Below are 20,866 nucleotides of genomic sequence, written 5' to 3' on the forward strand. Positions count from 1 at the left end.
CGAGGCGTGTATCGGCGATGTATCAAGGCATTTGTTCGACCTTCACTTTGATTTACGTCCATCGCCAGTAACCCGGTTAATGGGGGTTTTAGTGGCTCTATTGATATTTCCATGATCGGAGACTGAAACAAACAGCGTGGCTGTGTTTACGATGACATATTATGTAGTTTAAACTTCTGGGTGTTATTGGTTTTTCCGTTTTTGTCAGTCGAAACATGGCTAGCTGATTCTGTAGCGTATAGACGCGACTGTTACTTTGAGGTCTTGGCTTCCAATCCCAGGTCAGTATAAAAAGTTAATTAGAAAGGGTATCTAAAAATACAGGCAAACTTTTTCAGAGTTTCAATTAGCCACCGTGTCGGTATGACCTACAGGACAAAAGATTATAAAAAACTCAGAAAATAATGACTATACCTAATTATGTTGTAGCGAGTTATTTTTGGTCAGATTACCCAAACAAAAACCGAAGTTAACAGTGGCGCCACCTACACTAAGTAACTCTTCATAACATCCATCATGTCGTCTACCAAACAAATTGGTTTTATTGTGAAAGATCATGGAGCCTGCCCCCTGATGGTTTGTCGCCGCCGTCAATTTATTCTGCTAAACGGAATAGAGCTCTCAGAGAGGGGCATGTCGGTAGTAGTTCGGAATCTTGACAGAATATCTAACTTTATTACTCCTACATGAGACTTCCATTACGGGAGATTATAGTGCTATTTTTAACAATTTTAAAAGTTGGAGGTGAATGTTCCTCAATGTAGGTATGTACCTACCTATTTTAAAATGGTGGACTTTCTGTTATAAACATATTCGGTATGTAGCTTGAGGCGGCAGATTAGAAGCTTGTACAAAAAAAATATATATTTTATAATATTTCTATTGTCCCAGTGCTATTGAGTGGACAGGATGTAACATAAAGAAAAACTTTATTATTATTTTTTTGCGTACTAGCGACATCTCTGTCATAATTTATGAACCACGATATGTACGATTTCACTCTTAATGCTTAAGTTTATCACGTACAGATGGCGCTAATAATAACAACAGTAATAAATAGGCAAATGTTAGGAAAAATACTGTTATCTCTAACAAAAAACGTTTATTAAATAGTAATAGTAATATTATTATCGAGTGACATATTTTATACTGTGTTGCTTTCTTGACGCGCCAATAAAAATAAACGAGTGAAAGGAATATTTCTTATATGACTGGCAAGTGGCAACACAGTTATGACGTTAGTAATCTTGCTTCAGTATTGATCGATTTTATTTGCAAAATTATTTATACAAACACTTGTCGCTTCTGAGATCAACACGCATCAATATTGAAGCAACGCGGCAACAGAATTATTAAATAAAAAAACACAGACACTTATTTCTTAACTCGATTTGATTCAGTAAAGTACCGTAACTTGTCGGAATCAGAGTTCTCGGAACTTATATTTTGAATTTTGCCCAAATTTTGAGTGATGGATAAATTGGTATTTACCTTTTTCGTCTCTCTGAGTTGTGTTTTATTTGTCTCCGGACATGAAGTGGATACCTACGATTTCCTCATGCCAAATGTCTGGCCACATAGGGTAAGTTTTTATTTTTATTTTTAATAAATTTAAATGTTCGGAACGTGTTCTAAAAACTATAATTCGCTTGTTACACAAATAAGCTAAGTTTATTTTGTTTTTGTAAGACTACTTTACCTAAATCATTATACCTATAGTTTTATTCATATATTTTGCTAATAACAAGCATCTTACATAGAAACACTGCTTTAATTGTAAGTTATTTTGAAGAATTTTTGTTGCTGCAGCAAGTTAATTCATGTGTTGTAAAGGTAAAGAAATCCTAGCTATCTATAATGTTTATATTAGAGATGACTGAAAAAATTTGATCTACGCTCAAGCAATATGAAAATTTAATTTAAGTATAGGTATATTGTATGCTTGATACCAGCGAAAGATTTAGTTTGTCATAGTATAAATAGTGTAAATTAAGTATACCTACACAGCTGCTATGATAAAGACAAAATTTACTAATAGAAATAAGCATGTGAAACCAATGTGTTCACAGATTATTTGAAGATACACTACAGTTACTGAAAAAAAAAAAATGTAATTGCAACATTATTTTCCAGAATGTTTGTACAAGTGCACTCCAAATTTTAAATTGTATGGATCTTTTTTTTACACTGTTTCCATCTTTGCACACTTATTCAAATAATCTAGAAAAAAAAAAACATTCTTTCCTTTAGGTATCTTTGATTTTATCATTTTAATTTTGGTGGTGCCATCACTCTGAAAAAAATAAATATTTACCTGAATAGATAATATAAAGCAAAATGCTCTATAACTGTGTTTTTTTAAAACAAGAAACAATATTTTTATTTTTGAATAAATTACTGGGACATGCAGATTTTACAATACTATTATGCCATCAGATTAGCAATAATCTAAGTCATCACTATTTGGCATTTAAAGGTCATACAAGTCACTGCAAAAAGAAATCTGCTTGAATCTATTTATTTATATATACTTTGGTAGTATTCATTTCTGCAGGTATAAATACAAGTTTTCACACAAACATTTTGACCGGCCCTTATTTCTCAAAAATTGTATTATTTAGGTACTACACATACTTAAGAGTGTACCCATTAATGCCAAGTTTATTTCTTTATCATTGTAAAATATGTAATGCTAAGCTTTTTTTAGAACAAGTAATAAATAGTAGTGTTTAAAATATATCTGTATGAAACTTATTAGAACTTTCTCGGACTCCTTTAATTGCTTTTTGTACCCAATATATTAATGCTCTAATTCCATGAATTAATATTGTTGGCCATATTAAAATGTCATTGATATTAAGTTCTAAGTATAGTAAGTAGCTATCTTAATTAATTTAGTGTCTATTTTTTTTATAAATACTAATGAAGTAATTTTGGCTGTCAATGTAGTGTATCTGACTGGTAATTATGTTGCGATTACTGGGTCAGCCATACTAGGTATTGTTTTTTTCTAATTGGTATATTATAATGTAAGTACCTATCTCAATAGTAACCTCAAGGTATGTTACATAACCCAGTAACTAGCAATAGTCTCGCCCCCTATAACGTAGAATTAACATTGCTAATGGCGTAATGTTGGTGTAATTTAAACTCCTTTGCCGACACCTTTGGGTATATTATGCATGATATTAGGTTGTATGTAAAATTATCAATAAAAAACTTCTATAATAATATATTAAACCTACGTCGTATGTAATTATATTCAATTTTATAATAAACCGTAACTTCCTACAATAATTAGTACCAACATTAATTATGTTTCTACAGTTCAAACAAGAAAATTCAATTCCGAATGTTAATTAACTCTGATAAGACTTCGATACATTCTAGGCTTTCATACAAAACTTATTTAACTTACATAACAAAAGTAACGAACGTGTCTAAAAATAGCCCACCCTCTTACGTGGGTGGCATAAGATAGCGGTTTAAGCTGAAGACGGGATATAGCTACCTACGTCAGGCCGAGGTTGGGTCGAAACCGACTTGATTGCATTTAGCCTAGTTGGCTGACCTATAATGTTACGTATCTGCAATCCCCGGAATGACTTACGTAATGTATTGAGAGGTTCTGTGAATCGGGGATGAACCTATTTTAATGATAACGAGTCGAAGTCGTATTTCTGTCGTATGTATCACGTAGTTCGTACTGATTGTAGAGGTCGTTTATAAGTATATGGTTACGCCAAACAACTTGAACACAATAGGTTTTATAGAAAGCCGAACGTAGACCTAATGCAGAGGACTCTCGGTTTACGGTTCTTCTAATCCAGCGATTGCAGCGTAATAGTGTTAGCTGCCGTACCTTGCACTTCTTTCCTAACAGACCTAAAAATTCATCATGATATACCCAATTGTTTCGCGTCACCTATAATCGTATTTTTATCATTACTTTCCCCTTGTACCTCGGAAATATTATAAGTTTAGCCGTGAGTCCTGTAACGCCCTAGCTTGTTTTCTCCTCGATCCAATTGAAAACCTTCGATAGCCTTATGTTATTTAAAGATTGCGTAATGAAAATTGCTGACTAAATGCATTTATTATTGGATATGAATAACACTATGGCTATCAAAGCACTTGACTATTATCATCTAATAAAAGCCTCTAAAGATAAATTAACTTCATAACGTCAATGTGTAGGACGTATTCTGTGATATACCTTGTACGTACGATAAATTAGGGCTTGATTCGTATGAAGAAAACAACACGACATCTAGAGTAACTATCGACGATTTTTAATGCAGAAATGAAATGGCAGACTAGGTCTCTTGCTTAGTCTAAGGAAAAGTAGTAAAATTAAGACAAACTGGAATATTCCTTAATCCAAATATATTGGTTCCTATTTGGAGCTCCTGTTCTCATAATTACTACTGCGTTTTAATACTCGACAACCTTATTTGCGTGATTACAAATGTGCAGTTACCATACTTTAGTATAGGTATACACCTGAAGCAGGTCTGAAAATTGATTCATAATATATTTTCGCTTCTTGTTTTTTATTTGTTAGAATTCGTTCGAAATCGAAGAACCCTGCATAAACGACGCAGACAAAACAACATTGCCATGAAACATATGAATCGGACCTAAATACTGTACATTGCGCGGGTGGAATCACGATCAATATTAAATAATAAATGCTACTGCTTCATAAACCCTCAAAGGGGTTTATTTATAGGGCTAGTTTCTCGTTCAAACGACCTGGGAATATTCCATACAGCCTTGGAAAGGTGTTTATTCACTTGAACATTCGGATTGTAGAGGTTTATTATTTATACAAGCAAAGTAAACGGCCATCGTCAGAATATTATATTTGAATTATGGAATCACCAGAATAGAAATGATTCTTGGGTCGCGGGACACTTTGCATACAGAATAATATATGAACTTTTTAAATCTTTAAGTTAATTTCCTGTCAGCGTAATACGAGTCTGTGTGTGTACTTTGTTTACAACTCTTTAGCAGTCGCTTGTTATTTTCTACATACTCGGTTATTTGTTCTTGATAAGTCAAGTTTCCAAATTAACTATGATATTCGACTAGAAAACATTTTAAGTCTTCAAAAAACATCAAAACATGCTGGTAGTTTTTGTCGCCACATCTATTTTTGGAACTCTTCAAAAACTCAATTCCCGTAAATAGTAGTCGTGAAATCATACAAAAACTTTCTGTATAAATGTCCACTTGGAAACTGAAGCCTTTCGAGACGTTTCGCAAGTAACTAAGCCGTGGTCGGTTAATTAGAGTTATTTGCAACTTTGTGAACTGGGAACTTCTAAGTTTGCATAATTAACTTAGACTGCGGACCGCCGGATAGGGAAGAGAAATGGAACAGTCTAGAGCTTACGTGTTGACACATTTTCTGTGAGATAAGTTCGTTTTGCAGGCATTTTCTTGGTTGCCAAAAAGTCTTTTGAGATTGGTACTATCTCATCAAGTGGGCTACTCTGGAAAGGCTTATGGTCCCCAATCTCTAGTGGCCTTGCAATAGGCTGATACTGACGCACGCTAATAAATTCATAAACCTAAAAAAATCTATGAAATAACAACACATATTTGTGCAAATTACATCGTGTTTCTGTCATGGACCCGTGTATGATACGGACCTGGACAAAATGACGGTATAATTATTATAATTTATTTCCTTATATCCGGTAATTTCCCTTATGGTTTTGTACACAAACAGTAACAGCATTTACTAATCATTTAAATGAACATCAACTCAGCAATATAAATAGCCGTACCACTCGTTCCTAAATAATTTGCCGGTGAGTTCATGACGTCACTAGACCTCTAGCGGTAGTAGCTATATGCGACAGGGAGGTTAGACGTACCGCGTTCGCCGGCAAACCTTTTGTGTTGCTGTTACATCGACACAAATGTAGTTACCACATAGGTGCAAATTACAAGTATTTCTATGTGTGAGTAGTTCTAGTGTAGACGTTGATTAATGTATTTAGGTTTCCTTTAGACAATCAAATGCTGTGCGGCGGCCCTGAGTACTGCAGAATCATTAGCATTTCGTGATTTTCCAGAGTATACACTACCTTTACTGTGTAGCTGCCGATATAATTATGGAAGTACCTTATTCGTTACATATTTTAACATTTCAGTACTATTCTTTAAGGAGCTGATATCTAAATTCTCAGATTAAACTTTCCTGCAAAGTTTCTATTATATTATGGGAATTAAAATCTTATCTACGACGGCAGACCTGCGTCGAAACTAGTTAATTTAACAATGATTCTGCTGTAAACTTTTCACACATTCAAACCACCTACCTTTTCATTGACCCGCATAACGTCTGGATATGAATGGAAACAAAGGAGAGCCTACGTAAAAAGCCTTCTTATATTTTTGTAGACCAAACAGTACAAAAATAGAACCTATCTTTAGACGCTCTATTTTATTCTCTGAATGCGACACGTGTGGGTAGATGAATTTTCTATTTTCTGCAGGTTGTTTTTAGGTTCAGTTAGTTATTTAGCTGTTAGCCTTCTTTTGTACGGCGTAATACAGTATTTCGTCGTGAATAAAAAGCTATACAGTAAAAGTCTAGCACCGTTAGATATGTGAATTGTGAAGCCAATGTTCCCTGCCTCTCCCTGAAATTCGGCAGTTTATGTGTAAAATGTACTAGGCAGACATATTAGTAAATCCTATTGGTATTTGTTATATTGAAAAGTGTATAGTGAAACTATACTTTTTTGTTACAGGATGAACTCTATCTCTGCACGCCAATTAGAATCTCACCACACAACAATTACTACATAGGTATGTATTAGTTGTTCCAATGTTTATTATTTGTACAATAATAGTCTAATGAAACCTGTAATTTTTATTATACTCTTCCGTTATTATAGGTGAATGTAATTTTGTTGCAGCACTTATTTCAATTTTGATGTAAATCTACTCTATAACGGATTTTACCATTTTTTGATTCAATTTTATCAGATCAGCATTACATTGACTCCGCTCAAAAATAATTGAGATTTCACAAATGACAGAATTTAACACAAAAAAATGTTGACTTTACCTTTGTAGCCTGTATTTTCCAATGGCCACGTAAAATCCGTGATAGTATCTGTACTAGATACACACATGAATACTTTTTTCGATCGATCCATGTTAGAGGTCGAACAGATTGGCATTTAACGCCCACGTTTATATTTTCCACTCCCTAGTACGTAAAGTTCTCTTTTTTCATTTTATAGAATCCAATTATATTTTGTTCAATACCCCTAGGTTGGTAGGGAAGGTGCCCTTACAGTCATTATATGTACCAATAGCCCAAGCTCAAGCCCAATACCAAATAAGATGCCAAAAAAAAAAATTATGTTCAGAAACTTTGGTTAAAGAAAAAACAACAAAAATCCTCGTTAATGCACGTGTAATTCCATCAATTCGTATTCAGTGAAAGTACATTGATGTGAACTAAACGTTCTCTTTATGGTAACATCTCACTTTTTTATACTTATGCATGCAAATTGCATTGCTAACTAGTTTTTGACTACAAGAAAACCACTAAAATTAAGTTTTTAGATTTTTTTGTTGTAATTTGGTTGCACCTGTTAGCACGTGATAAGAAAATTTGAGAATTCAAATAGTCGTTTATGTTAGGGTTGGATTCATATCGATAGTGCTACGAATAACTTACGACCTAAAACATCTAAACAATTAAGCTGTTACTACTTCATGGCAAAATATGAACCTGTCTTTATTAAAATTGCTAAGAGAGTACGCTGCAAAATCAGATTAAAAATGATTGTAAAAATCACCATTTTGCTATAAATCCACCAAATTTAGATATGGTTTCGTAGATAGAAACTAAGCTTAGAATCCTTTTGTTCCAGTTGGCTTCGAACCAAATGCCTCTATGCACACCGCTCACCACATGCTGCTGTATGGATGTTCAGAACCAGGATCTAACGAGTCAGTTTGGTAAGTCGCTATTTTCAAGTTATAAGTTATTAGGTATAAGGTCCTGCGTGTCGCTTAGTCTGCGTAGGATTTTTCCCTGAGGTTAAAACTATCAGTATAAGTTCCTATACATTTGTTAATACAGATTATGAAGCATTTGCCATATCTCATCAAAGAATATTCAGTATTCTTTGAGTATTTCTTTCATTCCAGACATTTATTTTTAGTATTAGGTAGTAAGACTTATGTGAGGTTCATTTTCATTAATTCCTGATGAATACCGGTAGGGAATTTCTAAGCAGTAGATAGAAGTCTCATTAGACACAAACCGTATGGCAGACTCATTACTATAAGACATATTGAAAAGCTGATTTTACTATCGTATCGTATCTTTTCTTTGCGACTAATGACGTGACTGAATTCGAACACAATCATTCGCTGTTTGATGGAACTGACCGAAGCTTGTGACTTTATGCCTACTAGGGTAAGGAATATTATGGCCAATAATTTATAGATAGCTAGGTAAATCTTAAAACTGCTCAGTAAACAAGTAGTAGATACATCTTGCAGTATTGTGGGTTTGGTGTATCGACTGGTTTTTGGGCTCTTTCGTCAAAGGCATTTCGTAACAGTTACAAGGCAGCTGTTCCTTGGTAGTCTACGTCTTAACCGCAAAGATTTAAGCGTCTATGCTATCATGTTAGTCTTTCTATTCCTTTATTTATGTTTACAGGGTTCTTTTAAAATCACCTATGTATTTTCAATATTTTTCCTCCAATGTATTTTCTAACTCCAAGTTCACGGTTTGATTACCTACAAGTTCCGCGGCGATAAGAATAATTACATGCGTTGACCAAAGCCGTGAAGTGAACGTCAATACTTTTATCATTGGATGTTTATTGGATTATCCTTGCGTTACGTGTCGTGTTTATTCACAGGGCGCTACAGCCATCCCACTGACCTTTACATGGCACCTACTTATATCTACTCTACGTATAACAACATAGTTTAATCAAATATGCTTTACAAGGTTGTATAATACTACCACAATAAACGCGAAAGTTTGTTAGGAAGGACGGATGCTTGCTTTCTTTTCACAAAATCTTATAAATGAACCCTGATTCTGTAAATGACATAGAAAAGTCTTCTTATTTCTGAAAACTTTTCTGTCATTAACAGAATCAAGGTTTTCATGCACTGCGCGATTTGGTCAACTAAATTGTGATTTTAATCATGTTTTCCTCAACAATACGTTATTAATGTTTATAGTCTATAGAGTTATGTATATTTGATCCCATATCATCGGAAGCGAGCATATTTTCCTATTGTGTAATTCAAGTGGAAGTAGCCGATGCTCGAGTATATTTGTATTTTACCATTGTAAGGTAGATACTACCGAATCAATATCGATTTTAGTATTCGTTACAAATAAACTTGTATTGTCCATGAATTTGAAGGTTAAACCTAGTTCTATACTATTAGTCTAATTGCATTCCATCGATCTAGTAAAATAAATTGCTAGAAAATTTGATGCTCGTATACAAAGGTCAGGGGGTCGGAAGTTTCTTTTTAAAAAGGTCCAAATTGTCTGCCTAATTCCTGGGCTCTCATAAAACATGCAGATTTGAATAAAATATGTTATGCCCTAATGCTCAGGCCTAATGAGCCGTAAATATTATATTACTCTTTGCACACTTTGTGGAACTTAATGTTAAGGTAATTGCTGTAATTTTGTATAATAATAAATTACTTTACTGACATCCTCATTGTCGGTAGGCTTGCAGTCAAATAAATATACACATTACACCTGTATGATGACATCAAGTTTTTTAAATTACACGTGATGAAAATCATCAGATAACTTGCAAAAACATGGTATACAGCGTGGTTCAGCAATAGCAACAAACTTTTGTCTTAAGCGTACTAAGCTAAAGTAGAATTTATCATTTTCCAGATGTACATATTTAGTTCGAAATGAAATAAAATATACGTCTAACTATTGTAGCAGATAGATTTGGGATCGGCATAGTCGATACAGAGCAGCATCTTAAATATTATGTAAGACTAACCTAAACCACTTAGTAAATCGAAAATCTAAAATAGTCTTAGATGTATACTCGGTTCCTCGCAGCAATCTCGCTCCTTTGAGGGTTAAAAATGTTAATCACTTGCCATAAATTGCTTTTACAGCAAAGCAGAACCGAAATAAGTTGCTCTCTCTCTCTGTCTACGTAGTCCCTTTACACAATATTTCTAATTTGCAGGAGTTGCGGTGAAATGCAGAGCAATGAGGTTGATGAGATGTACAACACGGCAAGCCCTTGTCGCTCGGGATCTCAGGTAAAATATCCAATAAATTAGAAAATATATCACAATATTTCGGTTATAAATATTTTAGTCTAGTTAATTGATGTCTATAAATCTTTGAGATTTTTAACTATGAATGATTACTAAAATTGTTAAAATTCTTCTAAAGTATTGTGTGGGAGATGTTTTTTTGTAGCGGCTCTAACCCTCTTGATCAGTTTAACAACAATTTTTCTAGCATAGGTACCACACCAATGCTAGAAAAATTGTCGGAAATAATCTTTTTGAAATACTCTAAATATACATAACCAACATTGTAGTGTGGCACATTTTATTGTTAATTTTGTTATAATACGCGTGTAGATAAACTTTGTAGTAAACTGGGAATAACCGCGCTAGTGTCAATAGTTCAAATAGTATTGATAGTAGAATTAATATATGAACTTTTGACTGCCTCTGTGGCGCAGTGATTTAGGTCGCCACGCCGATACCACTGCAACGGGAGGTCGTGGGTTCGATTCCCACACGGGACAATTATTTGTGCGATCCACAAATAATTGTTTCGGGTCTGGTTGTGCTTTGTGTCCGTTGTTTGTATGTTTGTAAAAGTCCCCGCGACACAAGAGCAATTCTTAGTGCGGGAGTTGTCTTTCAAATGAAATAAATGAAATGAAGTAATCTACAGTCTTACAAAAACATAATAAGTTACAATATTGTATTATGAATTGAACAATTTTAATGAACTTGTTATTACTTATTGTTATTGCAATACTAGCGACTACATATAAAGCGAAATTAATAAACATTTTTTTTTGACAATATTGAGGATTTATGTCACAAACTTACGACCTGAATTCTCATTAGTCATCATATTACTAATCATCTTTACTTCGGCTTGTAGGGGATTACCCCTTTTTTCCTCTCGTCATATACAAATGGCTGTCAGTTCTCTATCTTCTTATATCATTTGACTATAGTTCTAATATGCTCACAATTTTCTTTTCAGATCGTATATGCATGGGCTCGAGATGCGCCTAGTCTGCATTTACCTAAGGATGTCGGCTTTCTCATCGGCAAGGACTCGCCTATCAAATACTTAGTGCTGCAAGTACATTATATGCATCGTTTCCCAGGTAACTTGTTATTATTTTGTAACTACTTTAGTCATTGTTATTGATACAATGTTCCCAAATAAAATTGTGGTTAACTTGTCAATCAGAAATATTAAACACTCAATAAAAAAAAATTGGCACTTATGAGAACTTTCTAAAGTACCTAAGTTATTACTAAAAAGAAGTATGCAGTAACGTACTTAGTAAAGTAAATTGAAAGCTCTTGAGACAGAAGCTATACAGACGTAGAAGGTCTGTCGATCGCTACACTAAATAAGGCTTACACCAAAATGGCTTTTTGACGCAGTTACTTGTTTACGGAATACAAAATGCGGGTACATGAATTACTTATCAATGGCTACATAATGTATGTATGCGTAGTTTCACATATATTTGGCAACTTCGCATAGTGATCTGATCAAATTCTAATGTATTGAAATTTCTGTAATTTTTTTTTGTCGCCTCTAGCTAGATTTACAAATACTCCTTTGCTACTGCAGTATACCATAGAGATAATATAATCTATACTAGTAATATTAAACTGAAGAGTGTCTGTTTGAACGCGCTTAACTGAGAAACTACTGTTTCAAATTGAAAAAATCTTCTTACGTTATATTGTTCATTTATTGAGAAAGGCTACAGGCTATAACATCACGCTATAATTATTAGGAGAGGTACCGCAATAAAAATGTTGTTAAAACAGTAAAGACTAAATTCTACGCAAACAAAGTTACGGGTAGCCGCTAGACTTAAAAAAAATACTATTTAATTTAATTACAATTTCAACAGTTTTGTATCGAACAATAAGTATACGTAACTACGGAACTTATTCGTCGTAATTTGAAAGAAATAAATGCTTATTAAAAGATTCCATTCCTTAACAACAATTACATATTGTTTATAAATAATAGTTTATATTTAATCAACAAGATACTTATATTACGAATGTCAATGTGTTGAGAAATCAATCATAATATCAAGAGGTACTTGATATTGTTTATATCTACAAGTAAACAATGAATGATAATATAACTTACTATTTATTCTGAAGAGTCATTATAGAAAGTTGTGAATATATCAGGCCATTAGCTTATCAATGGCTATACCCTGAAAAAGTTATATAGCAATAAATATACCAGTTTTACTCTGGGTATAAACATGTTTTCAATCAATGTTTTTGAACTCTCGCGACTTGTACACATAATATCGGTATCCTAACCTTTAATTTTCGATCGCGATTAAAAGCCGCTGCATTACAATATTAAATGTTTTCAATCATTCGTAGCCCATAGAAAATGGAGGGCTATGTCGTTTTGGTCTCCTTAGTCTTCAATATATGCGTACTCCAACAAACTTAAAAATACTTGAGAGATATCCTCATAAATGCTATGATGTTATTTTCAGAGGAAAAACTGGATAATTCTGGAGTGTTCCTCAAATACACAAAGGATGTGTAAGTATTCACTTGTTATAGGAGTTGCACGTTATTTAATTACAGTGGTTTTGTATTAGGAATAATCTTAGTACTCGCTGTTTTCTTTCATAAGCAGAGCAAACGTAATAAATGTTCTGTAAACATATTATATCAGTTGATATTGTATGTTTTAAGTAAAAATTCTAAATAACATAAAAAATACGACATGTGTGGAACCTACACTGACTCATTTTCAATAACATTTGAATCCACAAATTTAGTAAAATTGTTTTTTACTAATGTAATTTTACAATTAATTTGTAGTTGACTAATAGCAATCATTATATTTATATTTACTGACCAATTTACAAAATTAATATATTTATGTAAATTTTCAGAATGCCTCGTCAAGCGGGAGTGATATTGCTAGGCACAGGAGGCGTGATCGCTGCTAACTCGCTTGAAAATATGGAGACCGCCTGCGCTATCAATGAAGACAAAGTCATTCACCCCTTCGCGTTCAGGACTCATACACATGCACTGGGTAATTTTTATTTATTTTTGCGCTGTTTAAGACCATTTCAAAAGAGAGAGCAATAAGAAATTGATTAAGATCCCTTTATTTCTTTCTTTAGCGGTTTAGTTTTATTACAGTTGTACCCTAAGACTAATTACTCCGAAAACTCAAGCTTAAAAATACGCACTGATATCTTAGTTATTCAGATTTTCAAATCTTACTTTAATGCTAAGCAAAACAGCGGAGTGCCTTATGTAAGTTGTATCTTGGTGATATTATAAAATTATTTTATTTATTTATTATGAATGAATGTTGTGTTTCAGGCGTAGTAGTAACCGGCTACGTAGTCCGCCAAGACGCCAGTGGCGACATATGGACGCTGATAGGCAAGAAGAACCCTCAGTTGCCTCAGATGTTCTACCCCGTGGTCAACACTAAACCTATACGAAGGGACGACGTGCTAGCTGCTCGCTGTGTGATGAATAATACGCATAATCATCCAGTTAGGATCGGGTATGTGTTTCAGATTTCAATTGAGAACAGCGCCATCAATTGGCAGAATTGTTCAAGCTTGATGGTTTATATATATCGCAATAGATGGCGTTGCAATCGTATAAATAGTAGCTGTAAAAACATATTATTAACTGGCTTGTGTGAATGTTAATGTAAATCGTAACTTAGGTAACTTTTAACATTAACTATTCTGCCAGTGAGCATTGTTAACTTCGGTTTAGCGGTTTTGGTGCTAGAAATTCATAAATTTCTACACTAGTTAACTCCTCCTCTTTAACTCTTGCTTTGATTCATCAACTAATATCAGCCTGAATTAAATGCTCATCGTTACTTAATTTCACTAGAAACTCAAACAAATTATCTTCAATTCTAGCGCTACAAACAAAGACGAGATGTGCAACTTCTACCTAATGTACTGGGTTGAGAACAGTACTCCCTTGGAACAGAAGTACTGTTTCTCTGCCGGCCCCCCATACTACTACTGGACCCGAGCCCGCGAGAATCTCAACAACATCCCCGAAAGCATATCTTAGGACACGAAATTAAGATCCACGGTAATTGATTGTATTATATATGTTATACTTTTCGCCTTTGCTGTTTTCCATTGTTTCGTACATAGCCAGTATTTGACTATTATTTTTTAATAAGGCTAAAGACACACCTCAGAACGTTTATAGCGTTTAAACTTTCGCGTTGCAAGTTTAGTAATATAAAATCAAATACTTTACCTTGAAATGCTTGAAGTTTCGGTAAAGGTTACACTGGCCGTGGTCGCAGGCTGACTGTTTGTATTTTATAAAAAATAATACGTTTACTAATAACCATCAATCATTTACAAAATGTTTTTTACATTCTACTTTATTGTATCCTGTTGAATATGAGCTTTAAAAATATGCAAGAGGATTTTAAACTCAAAGGAATGTAGTAATGTACGGAACTGAACGTTAATTTTAAACGTATAAAAACTGTCTACGGTGTGGCTTTACCTTTTTCAAAATTTAAATAAAATGCATTTAAATGCATCTGAAAATTGGGACATTTTGTAATAATTTTAGTTCATTTTTGTTTCAAACATACATTATAATGACTAAACTAACAAGTCAATATGAGGGAATTTACTTTTCTTTATTATTTCTACAGTTTCCCGACTGCATCACTATTTATGAATCCCAGTTGGTCGGTGGGGAACTCACGACTCAAAGATTTCAAAAATATTGTAACGATCAATCTATATCCTTTTATTATTGGTTATATAACGAATTCGTTCAGTGGATCGATGATTAACTTGTAAAACAAGTAACTAATATAACATTATTTGATTGACATAAGAAAGAACTGTAGAATATATGCATTTACTTACCGCCGTTTTCAATAGTCTATCTGTCAGTAAGAAGCGTTAAAAAGTTGAAGTCACTGAAGGATCTTAGTTTATCATCTTCATAAAAGACACTGGTTCGGCACCAAGCAATCAAAAATACAAGTCTTCAAAATCCTGGACCCGTCTTGCTTACTTTAAATTTAAATTAAAGTAAGCACCTTACCTTAACATTATTGAGGATAGATTATTGAAAATGGGCGTGAAATTGAGATCATTGATAATATTTGGTTCTAATATCAATATATCCAATGTATTGTATGCACTGTCTTAAAAAAGCACTGGGTAGTTAAATGTTAAAATTCTGCATAATAATTGTTTTTAATCCATATAATTGTAATCTAACAATTTGGGTTTGTATCACCCAATAACTAGTATTTTATGCTTAAACTGATCTGAACTTAGAATAAGAAAATATGATTGCTGAATATCTATACTTCTAGTCAACGCGGTATAAAAGACTATAACTTAAATATTATATATTTTACATAACCAATATTTCTATAAAACAATCTTATACCTGACATGTATTTTTCTAGAAACTTGCTAAGACAATCTTGTATGACGTCGTCATACTAATATGAATTATCTCACATTCGAAGCGGGGAATTAGATGGACTACAGACATGCCCGTCATATTTCGCAACTATAGGTTCGTAGGATGTGTTTGTAATTGTAAAGAACTGCACGTTTGGCTTATCAGAATAAAAAATTGGCCGTTTGTGAGGTACTCAAAAACATATTTCACACGACTGTCTAGTGAATTCCCCGCTTTAGTCACGAAATATTATCATTCGAAGTTATTTTTCACCTTATCTCAAATTTAAAATTATGCTTCTTTAATTCAAAACTGTAGAAAAGCCAAGCAAATGGCCTACAGTTACGATCATTGGCTTTGAAAAGGTTATCCGAATTCTTCTTACACTGTCTTGAAGTCTATTATTGTAAATAAGACGTACAGTATTGTTATTACTAACAAACATTGTATATTTAATATTATACAAGTATATGGGAAATATATTGAAATGACTACGGCTTTGTACTCTGGACTTCGATAATTTGTATGCATTTGATATCAATGAACAAAAATTATATGTTTATATTTTGAATTGAGATTGAATATGTCTTATATTCTTAGAGGTTTCACACAAAGTTTCAGTAATATTTAGTCAATCGTAGATTATGTTATTATGTATGTACGTAGAATCAGACGATTTTGAATGTTGGATTTCTGACTTTGTATATGAATTAAAAAGTAAAGGAATGTAAGCCTAGGCTTTCGAATTACAGTACTTAAAGATCTTCCTTTAAAGAAAACAGTAAGCAATTTAAGTTATTATTCCAACATACATTTCAAATTAGAAACATCATAACTACGTGTGTATTGGTTATTGAAAAATAGGAACCAAAGAGTAACTAATCTATTGATATCAAATGCATATAATAAAACTGTAAATATATAATAGCTTTAGTGAAACTAAGCTCACTTATTCAGGTGCTTTTGTTATGTATTCGTGTTTTCAAAAGTTTCTGAATGACTTTACTAAGAATATATTTATATTATTTTTTTTTGTATTTAATAGATTGGTTGTATATCTGATTATTTAAGCAGCTATTATTATTTTAGTTATTTAATTATATGATATCGGTATTTGCGATAGTGCATTTATGGGCTAGATGAAAGTACTGAGGCTTAGAATACAAGAATGGAAAAATATCCTTGTATTTATAGACGAAATTATATTGACACAGAGGTTAATCAAGATTGCGTGCGTTGCGTCATCGCAAGTGTTCCCGTATTTTTATTTAATATGAATTTGTATATTTTGTTAATAAAAAACTAACCTATGAGGCCGTCGTAGAGAAATGGGTTTAGCCTAGCGATGATCTGATTGATGATGAGTGAAAAGGATAGACAGTCCACCGAGAACGAATGCTATATTTGAAATGTTTTAGAGTTGCATTTTACGTTGGAATAGAGAAAATTATGACGTACTGAGTACTTTACATAATAGTTCCAAGTAAGTGACTTGGAGTACATCTTTGACGACTAATTGAATTTGGGAATGAAAGTGCTGAATCCAGACATTTCTAATTTCGTGATAGCAAAACAAAAATTGTTCAGAACTTAATATCGTTTAATTATTTTGTTTCTTATGTAAGTTGTATTATTCTGCTAAAAATATATATGAATATATTAAGTATAAGGTATTTAAAACTTAAAGACATATTACACATAGACTGTTTATGAAAATAAAATTGCTTTGGACAAAACTGAAGCACAAAAAAAGACAAATATCTGTGGTGTATCAAGTAAAAATGTGTTTAGAATAAGAACTTTAACATTCCTAGTAACTTTATTTTATTTGTTGATCTGAAAAAGTGCCTAAAATTATGTTCATTCCATTTTCAACTAATTTTATACTTATTTTATTGTTCGAAATGCTTTTTTTTTGTTAATTTTAACAAATATTTTCTATGGATTTTTGTCGTTTTTCAAATCCTATATAAGTGCTATGTGGATGTTGGTGTATAATACCTTCAAATATCACAATTTTTATTCGATTTTCAAAGCATTTTGAATAAAATAAAAGATCTGAGCGACTGTTGCTATCTCATTTTAACCCCTTAAAAAGAAAGAGAGATTTGAAATGCTTTTTAAATCGTTCTATTTATCTATCAGTGTACGTGTTAAACACGGCTGTCCCTAAGTATTGTTAAGTTATAAGATAAATTTATTAGCATAATATTATATTAAATGTTAATTCATATCTCTGTGTTATGCTACAGACGTTTTATTCAGACTGGGGTGACTGTGTGAAGCTGGAAAAGATTTTAAACTTCGAAAACCATGAGCCAAAAAATGTTAAAGGTATAAACAACAAAAAAGTATGAACATATCCTGTTTTAAAAAGACAATTCGATCGCACAGTTTGCCTTCAGTTCATTTAAAATAAATCGTTCGCAATTTCGTATACATTGACGTTTTCATTTCACAGTAATTATATTTTACAAAATAAACTCGTCAATGTAAAACAACTTGCGAGCGATTTTCTACACTATCTCTTTACTGTTAGGCCTAAGTCACACATGTGTATTAAAGTATTTTATTCAATTATTAACTTATTGATGTCGTAGACTTATGCCTAACTCGATGTGACCCTTGGATTCCTATCGTGTGAACCTCAATGTAAAATGGTATACTTTATTGGAAAAAGTGCAAAAATATAAACTATTATATTTTAAATTGGTGTTTTATTTCCCATAACTTGCAATAGTAACTACCAACTCGGTTTCATTGTTTCAATACACTGACACGCTCAACAAGTTTCGCGCTACTGCCGATAGATGGCGTTAGTAGTATCTTTATTGCACAACACCTACGAAAACTTAGGCCACTAATATGCAAGCTTTTTTACATTTCATATAGCTTCAATAAACAAAAAACAGTGTTCATTTATATTGTTAATGGTACTGAAAAAATGGCACAGATTAAACTAAATCTAGAATTCATATTCAAAGTTAAATTCAATTAAATCCATGTACAGAAAATTTAAACTACAGCTGTTACTTTTTTAAATCCTAATCCTTATGACGTCATATCAAGATTTCGCAGGAAGGAAATGTCGAATTTTCACGGTCACTCGAGCTACAAGTGTAGGAGCCGCCTACACAGCGCTCTTAGGGGGTAAGAGGGTGTGTGGTGGGGGGTAGCACGTTTTCTCTACAGCTGTACCGCGCCGCGCCGGGAGAGCACTGCGTGGGTCCTTTTATGGGACCGCTAAAGATTCTAACTGGGTTACCGTCGCCAAATGTGGCCTTGAACTTAATATTAAAATTATGGACCAATTTTACGGTGTTTTGTTTTAGTAACGTTCGATTTGACAGGCACTGACTACAGGAGGACATTTATTCTGTAAGAATTAACGTTAGGAAGGAGAAACTAATAATCTTTTAACGCTCATAAGTCGGTCTGACTACTAGTACGAATTAAATATTACCTGCTTGAATAAGTGCCTAAAATGGAACTTATTTATCACTTAGGAACAGCTACTGGTAAGCTTCATAGGTGCATCATCCGTAACTGCGAAATACTTCACTTCTTATATTATATATTATAGTAGGTACGTATTACGTAGTTACATTACAGTAAGCGCAACCTTATATACCTACCTATTTACGTTTACGTGCTATGAACAAAAGAAATACAGGTAAGTGTAGATCTACATAGCTATCAATCTTTCTTCAGCGTTACGCCACTATTTCCCTTAAGAATTACACTCTAATAAATGTTTATTGGATAAAGGTAAGTTTACGATAGTGATATTTCTTGTATCACCTCTAATTTTCGATAATAATTCTCTAAGCGATCAATGATCAATACCTACATTATTTTTACGTTTACAGTGAATTTTTTCATCTATAGCTTGCTGCGTGCCTATCTAGCAGATACGTATGCATCAATTCTATTCATCACTTATGATTTCATGGCTGAAAAATCTTTATTTTCTTGATTAGCTTGGTGGCGACCCTTGTTTGAGGCCGGATTCCGCCAAAAATAGGTACAGTATGAATGAGACAAATAGTTATATGTATATTTTTTAAGCTTTAGTGCTAAGCTGCCAAGTTGAAACAAAGTCTATAAATAATAAACCTAATGCAATAAAATTAAATAAAAGTCAAAATGGGTTTAGCAAATCGCATTTTAGCGGACCGCGACAACTAACAAGACCTTAAAGTTGAACAAATTCCAGGAAACGTCGCTAATTTAGGTACAAACAATCTAAATATAACACAAACCTGAGGTATTTACAACCAAAATAGCCTAAGACTTAAGAATAATACCTTACGTAGTACTTTTACGCAACTAAGTTTATAAATGGTTGAAGTAAATATAGTAGTGTCTGTATATAGTTCATAGTGTGTCCACTTTGAGTATGTGTATGAGACACGCCCGCGGAAGCCCATAAATAGGTGTTACGAGACGTAAGCCTGTTTCTAGTTGTTACATATGCTTGTTAAGTGGACTCACTTGGAGGTGGTAAAAAAGAAAGAACAATGCAAGGAAAAATTTTTCATAACGGATTGACTCTTGAACTGCTGTAGCCCTAGATCGTTACAGAAGTCTGAGGACCCCTAAGTTTAAAAAAATATAAATATCTGCGTATCTCTCATATATTATATGCCTTATAAAAAAATCGGACAACCTCATTATTCGTCTCGTGAGTCTTTCTTTGAATGATGACATAGGTAATATACCTATATATCTATGTCATGGAAACTAAATCATTCAAGATAATCACAATTAAGACCAATTCATCTATAGATGGTTAACCGTTTACTGTTAAAATTAAACTTTTAGCTAAATCAGCAAATTATTACTAAGTTGCTCTCCATGGAATATTCTGCTTCCAGATAAAAATAATCTTGATAAAATGTATAGGTTAACATAATAGGCCTATCTCCTGAACGAAAACAGATTTACTATTCCTTTCAATAATCACGTGCGAAATGTCATGTTCACGAAGTTTCGGCGTATTCTATAAATGTAACTAACGTGTGGGAATATGCCCTAGATTGTAATCGTATTCAGAACATAAATCACACAGGTAAAACAACCTTCGAAAAGTAAAAGTAGGTATGATAGACAAATC

General features: G+C 33.1%; 1 protein-coding gene across 1 annotated transcript; it reads left to right on the forward strand.

The window, feature by feature from the left end:
* Nucleotides 1-1,231: 1,231 nt before the first annotated feature.
* On the forward strand, nt 1,232-18,459 carry Phm (Peptidylglycine-alpha-hydroxylating monooxygenase). The gene is made up of 10 exons (XM_076113040.1): nt 1,232-1,582; nt 6,771-6,828; nt 7,908-7,995; nt 10,239-10,314; nt 11,288-11,414; nt 12,798-12,846; nt 13,206-13,351; nt 13,648-13,837; nt 14,211-14,391; nt 14,978-18,459. Exons 1-9 carry the CDS (start codon nt 1,472-1,474, stop codon nt 14,368-14,370), a joined length of 1,005 nt encoding a protein of 334 aa, XP_075969155.1. The 5' UTR covers nt 1,232-1,471; the 3' UTR covers nt 14,371-14,391; nt 14,978-18,459.
* Nucleotides 18,460-20,866: the final 2,407 nt, after the last annotated feature.

The sequence above is a fragment of the Anticarsia gemmatalis genome, chromosome 1 (assembly GCF_050436995.1).
Source record: "Anticarsia gemmatalis isolate Benzon Research Colony breed Stoneville strain chromosome 1, ilAntGemm2 primary, whole genome shotgun sequence".
Classification (NCBI taxonomy): domain Eukaryota; kingdom Metazoa; phylum Arthropoda; class Insecta; order Lepidoptera; family Erebidae; genus Anticarsia; species Anticarsia gemmatalis.

Bases quoted from the DNA above. Each gene is read 5' to 3' on its own strand.
- Phm (XM_076113040.1), top strand. From the start codon at position 1,472: ATGGATAAATTGGTATTTACCTTTTTCGTCTCTCTGAGTTGTGTTTTA. The intron at 1,583-6,770 runs GTAAGTTTTTAT...TTTTTGTTACAG, and splicing joins CAAATGTCTGGCCACATAGG to GATGAACTCTATCTCTGCAC. The intron at 13,352-13,647 runs GTAATTTTTATT...GTTGTGTTTCAG, and splicing joins GACTCATACACATGCACTGG to GCGTAGTAGTAACCGGCTAC.